Source organism: Pollicipes pollicipes, unplaced genomic scaffold, assembly GCF_011947565.3.
Source record: "Pollicipes pollicipes isolate AB1234 unplaced genomic scaffold, Ppol_2.1 Scaffold_4740;HRSCAF=5597_pilon_pilon_pilon, whole genome shotgun sequence".
Lineage (NCBI taxonomy): Eukaryota > Metazoa > Arthropoda > Thecostraca > Pollicipedomorpha > Pollicipedidae > Pollicipes > Pollicipes pollicipes.
The window spans coordinates 31767325-31776901 of NW_023596545.1; the positions used below are offsets into that span (position 1 = coordinate 31767325).

Below are 9577 nucleotides of genomic sequence, written 5' to 3' on the forward strand. Positions count from 1 at the left end.
GCCCTGATAAATCACTAGGCCCCAGTGCATGTTGACTTGGATGCTCCCGTTAGATGAAGCCGCGCGAATGTGCCTGGCCAGGTCAGGGTCGGAAGCCCCTGCCGAGGAGCTTGGGGCACCTCAGCCTCTTGCTCTGCTATACCCGACCGATCCTCAAAGATATATCAGCCAGTAAGGTGAGAGATGCGCAGAAACTTACTCCGGTAAACCGTCCTAGGCTACACCGATATTTGGCCATTTTATCCGTCGGATGATCTGCCCGGCCGGTGACGTACCTAAATACAATCCGGTGCCCTGAAATTTGACGGATTCACTTGGGGTTAGTTCACTTGAGGGTGCAGTTGTGATGCACAAAATAAACTGGTAACTCAGGGTGCATTTTTGAGGCCATCTGGTGCTTCCAAGGTCATCACTAATTTCACATGCTAAGCACTTCTTAGTTATCTTTATTTATCCGCTTTTTATATATAAGCATTTATATATTATATTTATTTACATATTACATTTATTATATATAAGCACTTCTTTATTCTTTATTTAGCTTAAATCGCAGCGGGTTGTCCTCGAATAGCTTACATCCTGGGTCATTACCACCTCATAACCACATTACCACCTTACCAACACCACATTATCCACGTTAGCACCTCGGGTCTCCAACTACCTAGAAATTAAATAGGACTGTAAACTTAACTCATTTGTTCTTATTGATCTTGATCTTGCTAATCATTCCACTCACCAGACGTGTTGTAATGCGACCGCCATGTCCGTTGCCACGCGTGCGGCTGTGCCGGCGTTAAAGGTGTACCCTCGGTGACGTCACATAAGCAGCTTCATTGGAAAGTGCGTAGTCAGGACGGTACCACCTGGCACACAACGCTTCGCTCACAGCTGCCTTCGATGGCTTGTCAGCGCCACCTTTTATTGGGATTTCGGAAGCTTACAGGTATCTGCGATAGCTGGCAGCACATGCACTATTTCGAGAAGTTCGGGCTATATGTTGGCGGATCTATAAATACCCTATCGGTTTGGTTAAAAGATGCGGAGAAATTTACTGCCGATAACAAGATTCACTACTTTCCCCTTTAAAGTGCTAATGGATATTGGGCAGTGTTTAAGTCCGCGAGTGGAGCGAACTGAGGAACTGGGAAGCGTCCCTCTTCAGTGGTTTTGAAATGCGTCATTACCCTCAATGGTTCTAAGACGTTCCCTCCCGCCATAGTTCACCGTTCAAAACGTCAAGCTCGTATCTCGATTTCCCTAAAACGCATTACACCGAACGGCATTGAGTGTTATTGTCGATCAGCAAACCAAGACCGATGCTTCTGCTGTGTTGAGCCGTGAGCTCAATACAGCAAAGAACGTCTTATCCGTCGCTAGTCCGCCCGAGTGGTGTGGAGGGGGCTCTGTCGGCGGGGTACTGGAAGGCCTGGTCGTGCAATAGTGTAGTGCAGGTTGAATTTGTTTGCTGCAACACGTATTAGCAAAGGGAGAAACGAGCGGAGGCTGCGGTTGAGAGGTGTTTTACACAGACAAGTTTTTCGCAGTGCAGAGACGGAGAGACGTGGCGGCCCCGAGCGAGAGCAGGCCCGTTATCACCAGTGGGGCAGAGGCCTGCCCGCCTGCCCGCGGCACTCTCCGGGCCGGCTGAGTCACGGCCGATTACACAGGTGTTCCTGGCAGGCCCACATCGGCCGCTGTCGGGGCAGACGCGGCCGGTCGATAGCGCGCGCGTCAAACGGGCCGCGCGTGACAGCGGCGGCGGCGCGCGGCGCGAGCGAGCCTCTTGTGCCCACCTACTGGTGCCACGCGCCGCCAACAGGTGAGCCCAGCGAGTGGCCGGGCCGGGAGGGACGTGCTCGCTGAGAAGGTCCACCTAGGTGGTGCACGCGTCTTGGACGTAGACGCCGAGGGCAAGTTGCTCTGATTACCTTTTCTGTGCAGGCGAGCTCATTACGTAATCCTGTTGCTTGCTAGTTTCGCTGTTGTGAGGACTGGCTGTCTACCTGCTACTGTGTGTAATGTACCTGTTCCATTCATTCAAGTTGTGCGCTGCGTTGCGAATGGCCGGTTTATTAGAACTCCCTGCCACCTGTAGATTTCGGACATCTGTTGGTGAGTCATCCAAGCGCAACTGACAGTTTTGGCCACTCGCTCTTTCAGACTGGTCACTCGTTGCTCTGTGAGACCCGGCTGAGGTGGTTTGGCCACAGGCGCCAGCGAAGCTTCAGCGCCAGCGCCAGCACCAGCGCCCGCCGAGTCCGACCGGACCCGGCCCCGGTGGCTAGACGCCGGCGGCCAGCCCGGTTGGGTCGCCGGCTCGTGAGCAGTACCGTTCGCGGGGGTTGTGAGCCGGCCCCCGGCCCGTGCGTGCAGCGGCGGCGGGGTCGCCCGCCGGCTCGGCGCAGTCGCCACCGTCGCCATGGCGGCCGACGCCGACTCGCGGAACCAGTTGGAGCAGCTGTTCCTGGCCTGCGACAGCCAGGGCACCGGCTTCATCGGACGACGTGAGCTGCGCGAGCTTTGCCGAAGCTTCGATATCTCCGGCGACGACTCGGACCTCATCTTCGACGACCTGGACTGCGACGGCGACGACCGCATCAGCTTCCAGGACTTCTGCCGCGGCTTCCGTGACTGCGTCAACACCGACTTCGCCTCGGTCAGCTGCAAGGGTCCCGAGCCGGCCGAGGGAAGCGGGCCAGCCGAGCCGGCGTTGGCGCCGGCGCCGGCGCCGTCGGAGGAGAAGCGGTCCGAGCGCCGCGAGCACGGCAAGAAGGCCAAGAAGAAGGGCCTGCGCCGCCGAGACAGCATGCACCACGCCTTCAAGCAGTTCTCCAAGACGCTCGGCGAGGAGAATGTGCTTCACTTCATCGGAAACAGGTGGGTCCTGCTGGCCGCTTTTGTTCATCGTTCGCTGCACTGATGGAGTTGTAAGTGGTCAGGTGGAGACAATGCAGGCCTTGCCATTGCTTGGATGGCTATGGGGTTTGAATCAATGCATTAGATGAGAGCTGTTCATCGTGTGGTTGGCACCGTAACCAGCCTGTGGCGGGAGGTGGGATGCAGTCAAAGTACATATGGCGATCTCAATGACAGAGGACGATCTGGACGAGAAAGATAAGGACCCTTTCTATGCTAGCATCGTTAGACAGGGCTCTTATTTGATACTAAATTTGAGCCGCATGAAAACTAGGAAAACTGAAGCAACAGTCAGCGTTTGGGGTCTGGCCTATAAAAACGTCATGTTTTGCTTCAGAAAGGTTTTTGTTTCTATCATATACGTATTCATCGAATCACATTTAAGTCAATTTATTAGTTGGTCTCACGGAACCAAGTATGGGCAGCACATTTAAACAAATCGAATTTTGTTAGTTATGTTTTGTAAGTTACGCTGTTTCTATTTTTATCGATTCAGTGAATTTGGTTCTTCTTGTTTTTGTTCACTTGCTTTGCCAGTACCGCATGCCCTATGACTCGCAGACACCAACAGTTGTACTGGGTGGTTATCAGTGCATTTGAGCCAAGAGCGTGGGGAATTGGAAATTGTGTGGGATGTTTACCATGATCTTTGTGATTTTGTACTCAAGATGCCATGGCTGGTTTTCTCAAAGTATTGAATAATATTTGCACAGCAACATTCGCACCCAAAGTTCAAACAGCTCATCAAAAACATCAATCATATGTTGTAATTAACACATCTTTATATTATAACTTGTTACTATGACAGCTTTATATTAGAGGTTGACGTCTTACGTGAATATCAGCCAATCACAGCACCCAAGCGGTAAAGCGTTTCGTGCAACCAGTTTTAGATTTGACATGCTGGCAAGGGCACAGCATAATGGTGTTTTGAATGCTTATGCTATAGGGAATGTTTTACCTCTAAAGATATTGAGGCAAACAATAAATATGATGAAATAAACTCATTTATAACTACTTGTATACTTTTTAATGGAAAGCCTACTGTAGACAACACGGTTGCTGTGCGTAGTAAATATGCTCCTCAATATTCCATTGTTTGATTTCGTCAGCGTACATTTCACAGCATTGGTTGAAAGCCAACTGACGAGCTTCATATCCGGCAATCGTGCTCACGAACGCCACATACGAATAAGTCCACAAGCATGTTTTTATTAGACTCAAGTCACTGCATGATTAATGGAATGACAGGATTAGGATGACGTTAGTATGGCAGTCATGAATGGCTGTGTGACCTTGAAATAGTTTACCCGAAATAGGCTGCACGTCCTCGCGGGCGTGAATCTCAGAAACTAGAAGAGTGTAGGTCTTAGAAAAACAGGGATGTGAGCTGCGTCGAATGATCTTCAAGGTGGCTTTTTCAGTTCAAAACCCTACAAATCAATTGTGCAGAATGCTTCTTGCTTTTAATAATTTCGGCTGAACGTCCCAAAGTTTTTTAGTTGCGGAGTTTCACAAAAACAATGTTAGACGTTGGACATTTTATTGTCTCCAACAACACATAAGGCACACAAAACATAAAATTGCTTTCAGTTGCTTGTTGGAGGTCATTAATGTTTTATGTTGATTTTGAATGGCAGCCTATGATTTCTGTTCTTGAAGAGGTGTTCTAACATGGTGTGCGGATGTTGTTCTGTTTTTAAGTAACATTCTGGAAAATCAGAAGTGATGTCTTGAGTAGAACATTGCAAACACCTTGATACGCATCTTTTACAATTTCCAGGCGCCACACTCGTGACTCAAGTCCACTGATAATCGCCCAGCCCAGTTAGCGAGCACGTCTTGGTCCGTTGGGGTTCGCATTGTTTGACGATGAGGTCCGCAGTGTCCTTAGTTTTTGCTTAAAGTAATGTTTAAAGCTAGCATTTTTGCTCCACTTCTGCGTGCCACCAAGTGTTCTTCTTCTGTACATTACGACCGAGTGTTCTGTTAGTGGTGTGCACGCTCTCCGTAAGCATACGTTCCCATGATGTTCATTAATCCGGTCACGAATGTTACACGTTGTTTCTCCTACATGAGGTTTTTCTTGGCAAAGATTACAGGATATGGCACCTGTGATCTATATGATATTGATCTCGTATGCTGCGCTATTCGGCATGCATTTCCCATTCATTTCACTCACACATGCATGGCAAATCCTATTTCCACCTGGGGCAACGAGGTCTTAAGCGCTGATCGTACTAACATGGCTTTACAACTAAGACCACTAGTATACGGTACCCTAAGACCATGCATATCACTCGACTGTACGGCGGCATGAACTTGTTCCCACATCTTTTCGTCTATGCAGGCAAATCAACTTCAGAACTTTACACTCATAATGCTCAAAATCAAAAGCCAAAGAATTGTCTTAGGTCAAGTCCCCTGCTTGTTCACAGGAACGCGTCTGTTCGCATGGCCCGAGTACGCAGGCTGGCATACGCAATACGACATTAGAAACTGCATCCCCGGGCCTATAGTTCGGGCTCGGCCCCAGACCACTTCCTCTTTTTCCTTCTTCTAAACCGGATCCCCGGGGAAGGAGGTACACTGGGGATGAATCCATGCCCTCAGCTGCTGAGGAGTGGATTGGAGACCCGGCCGAGACAGGTTTTCTTAAGGTTATTGAGAGCATCGAGGAGAAATAGAAGTGCAATGCTTTTAAGGTAGAGTGCAACGACAAATAGTTTCCTTTCATCTGCGAGAGTGGCCACGAGGGGGGAAGCTGTGAGGTACGGCGTTGTATACAATACGCTGTGGTCGGAACTGTAGCGGGGGTCGTGGCTAGATTTACGTCATCGCGTGCACCGATTCATTTCCTGCATCTACCACTCGTTTATTCGTCATCATGTGCACTGCCCCGTTCATACACCACTTAACTTCAACGGGCGCAAGGCCACATTTTCGCGTCGCCAAAATGCCACCGGTTGATCGCCCAGACGCCGCGGCTGCGTCGTGTGTCGCCGGCGTCCGCCATCCGTCATTCATGCATGCATTCATCTATTTGTTGTGGCGGGAAAGGTGAGCTTAGTGACAACGAAATTCACTACCTGAACTCCTTGCTTTGGGAGAATGTCGGCGAAACCACGTACACCGAGTGAAGAATAATTTGCAGCCAGTACGATACGAGGACCCACGAAATGCAATAAGATTATACCAAAGCTCACTGCTATGGCCAAACAGTACTTCCATTGGCTTTGCAGGTGTGTTTTGGAGTTACTAAAGAGTCTGAAAAACAATGTCGCAGCATCGAAAAGAAGCAGTGGTAAAATAGGGGAGTTCTTCCTTTTGGAGTAGTAGCAAAAGCGGTTTTCTTGAAATTTTGGATTGCACAACGACGCTCCAACCACAGTGGACACCTGGAGAGCAAGAAATGAACGTCTTCAGTAGTCAGCAAGTCGCACCCGATTCCCGTCAGGCATCCCTGTAGTTAGAGTTCCGGTCGGCCAGGGACCCCATGAATGGTGTTGTGCATAACAAAATAGTGCAAATATAGATCGTTTATAGATACTCCGTCACTTAGCAAAGCGAGCAAGCATGTGCTTTTTTCCCTCCACTTGCACAGCCGTCCCAATAGCTCAGTTGGCTAAAGACCATGCATTTCGATTAGCATACTGGTGGCGGGGAGCAACTCTTATGCGGTCATTATTTAGCCCTGGCCCGCATGGACTGCGGCCGGTAGCAGCGGGTGCGGTGGAGGTCAGGTCACGTCAGAGGGTCCTGCCCTGAGGGTAGAACGGGCAGGGCAAGTGCGGCACGTTAAACTCTCGTCGTAAAATACTACCGCTGGCCCAGAGTTCCACGAGCAAATGGTGGTGTGGTAAGCGGTGCCTGTTGAGTCAGCTAACAAATGGTGGTGTGGTAAGCGGTGCCTGTTGAGTGAGCTACAAACAAAAGCACCAGCGTGCTTCCACAGGCACTACAAGCTCACGCCAGAAACACCTGTTCCCAGAAATATATCCGAGCCGAAGTTGAGGAGCAAATCTGTAAGAAAACACCGCAGCCGATTTCCTGATTCGACTTCGTATGCATTCCCGAATTACGGTTAAATGGAGATGAAAATCTCCCACCCACTCGCGTGATATACGAACAGAACCGACCGAGCAGCAGCCTATTCAGCTCACCTCGATTTCGGTCAAGCTTCACTACCACTCCGTTAAAAGAAGGGGTCGTCCATCAACCACTCCCCGCTGATCTGCCTGCTGCTGATGGCGCGCGCCTGGATCAGGACTGTTCCGCACAGCAGCTTTGTGTTGCGTTACAGTCTTCGGCTCCAGAATTGAACTCCGAGAACGAAAGCGCACTGGGGCTGAGCTGAGCTCGATGAGCTCACACAATGAGCTCGAGGGACCTAATTGCTGTCAAAACTAAACGTCCATAATGTGCACAGCAGACGATCTCTGAGGCAGCTCATGCCGTGGTCAAGCAAGCTTATGAATTATGGGTATCGTCCAGATCATCAGTCGCAAACGAGAGATGGCCTATCAAGGACACGTCGATCGACTTCCACGTCTTGCGTTTTGACCTTTGTTTTCATGAAAGATGACATCATTTAAAGTTTGGAAAAGCGTCACAACATGGTTTCTTACGATGCAATGTTTGCCAAATTTGGTAATCAGTGTTGTAGGTATTAGCTATCAAAATATCTGCTACGAACGTCCGGCCTTCTAAAAAAGCGTTCTCCGAATTCTCGCATCGTGAATTCAAAATGAACGCCATGTAACTCGCATCATTGCTAGCGTCTCATTATGTGCGTGGGTTATGGGTAGCTGGTGTAAGAAGACTGGATCGCCTCGTCCAATATTTTTTTTCGAAATGAAAGTCATAAATAGTTGAAGCCGTCCACACAAACACTGTAATAAATACCATTTTAAAATGTTGACTCCGCATCCAAAATATATGAGTGGATGCAAAGGTGGAGGAACGATATATACAAGCATACTTACAGATGGAAGGAAAGTGTTTTATTTTTCGTTGCACTCTACCTTGAAAGCACTGCGCTGCTGTTATTTCTCCTTGGTGTTGTCGATGCCCTTCAGAAAAATTGTCTCGGCTGGCTCTCCACCCATTCCTCAGCAATTGAGCACACAGACTCATCATCGGTGAACCTCCTTCCTCGGGGATCCGATTCAGAAGACGCGAAAGAAGACGCTGGTCCTGGCCGAGGCCGAACCATAGGCCTGGGATGCAGCTTTCAAAGCCGCGTTGCGAGTGGCAGTCTGCACAGCTCGGGCCCTGTGAACAGACTCAATGTCGTGAACAAGCAGGCCACCTGGCATAAGAAAGACCTACAGCTCTTAATTTTTCGGCCTTTTGAGTTCCGATGTTGATTTACCTGCATAGAGGATGAACTGTGAAAACAAGTCAACGCCGCTGTGCAACCAAGTGGTGTGCATGGTCTTAGGGTAGCGTAGACTAGTGGCCCTAGATTTTCAAGTTCACGCTAGTACGGTCAACACTAGAGACCCCAATGCCTCCAGCTGGGGGTAGGATTTACCTACGCATGTGCTAATGGAACGGGAAATGCACGCGGAAGTACGAAGCACACAAAATATTCCGTAATCTTGGCCCAGAAACACTTCATGCAGGAGAAACAATGCGTGGCATTCGTGACCGGTCTAATGAATACTTTGGAGGCGCACGTTTACGGAGAGCGTGTACACGACGAGGAAAAGACTTGGTAGGTGGTAGGTCGGCACGCAGAAATGGAGCAAAAACAACAGCTTTGAAATATAACCTTAAGCAACAGCTAAAAACATTGCGCATCTCATCCTCAGACAATGCGAACCACAGTGGAACTAGACGGAATCGCTGTAATTATGCCGGACACGAAATTATCTAACGAGCGCGTAGACGATTGGTGGTGGGTGATTATCAGTGGGCTTGGGCCACAAATTTCGGAAATGGAAATTGTGTAGGATGCTTATCAAGATACTCTACTCAAGATGCCACGGCTGGCCGTCCCATAATATTGCTTATTAATTACAGGACAACCGGACCCGCACTCCACGTTGACAGACCTCGTCAAAAACAGCAATCATAGGTTGTCTTTCAACCTCAACATCAGTCATTGATGCTCTCCAGCAGGCAAATGAACACAATGATATGCTTTGCTTGTCTCATGTGTTATTGAAAAACATAACATGTTTAATGTCTTCCACTGTTTTTTGTGTAAATCTGCAGCTGAAAACTGGAGAGACTCAGTGGAAATGATTAAGAACAGGAAGCATTCTGCACCATTAATGTAGGTCTTTAAGATGGCATTATGCTGTGCTCTTCCCAGCAACGCAGATCTAAGAATGGTGGGTTGAATTGCTCTACTGCTGGGATGCTGTGATTGGTTGATATTGATGGTACATGTCAACATATGACATAAAGCTGTCATACTGACAACCTTTGATATAAAGCTGTGATAATCACAACTCATTATTGTTGTTTTTTACAAGCTCTTTCAACGTAGCGTGCGCATGTTGTTACATAAATATTGTGAAACATTTTGGGAGAACCAGCCATGGCATCTTGATAAGAACATTTGCAATATGTTGGTAAACATTTACACCATGTCCAGTCCAATCACATGTGGTTCATTTGTAGATAAACGTCCAGAACAATTGCGATGAGC

At 48.6% G+C, this 9577-nt stretch overlaps 1 protein-coding gene across 1 annotated transcript in view; it reads left to right on the forward strand.

The window, feature by feature from the left end:
- Nucleotides 1-1739: 1739 nt before the first annotated feature.
- The window catches only part of LOC119099250 (ras and EF-hand domain-containing protein homolog), a gene marked incomplete at its 3' end in the record, with an annotated part of 20633 nt that continues 12795 nt past the window's right edge, over nucleotides 1740-9577 (forward strand). Inside the window, 2 exon segments of the mRNA XM_037222373.1 lie at nucleotides 1740-1819; nucleotides 2161-2877. Of these exon segments, the coding sequence (XP_037078268.1) occupies nucleotides 2420-2877 (458 nt within the window).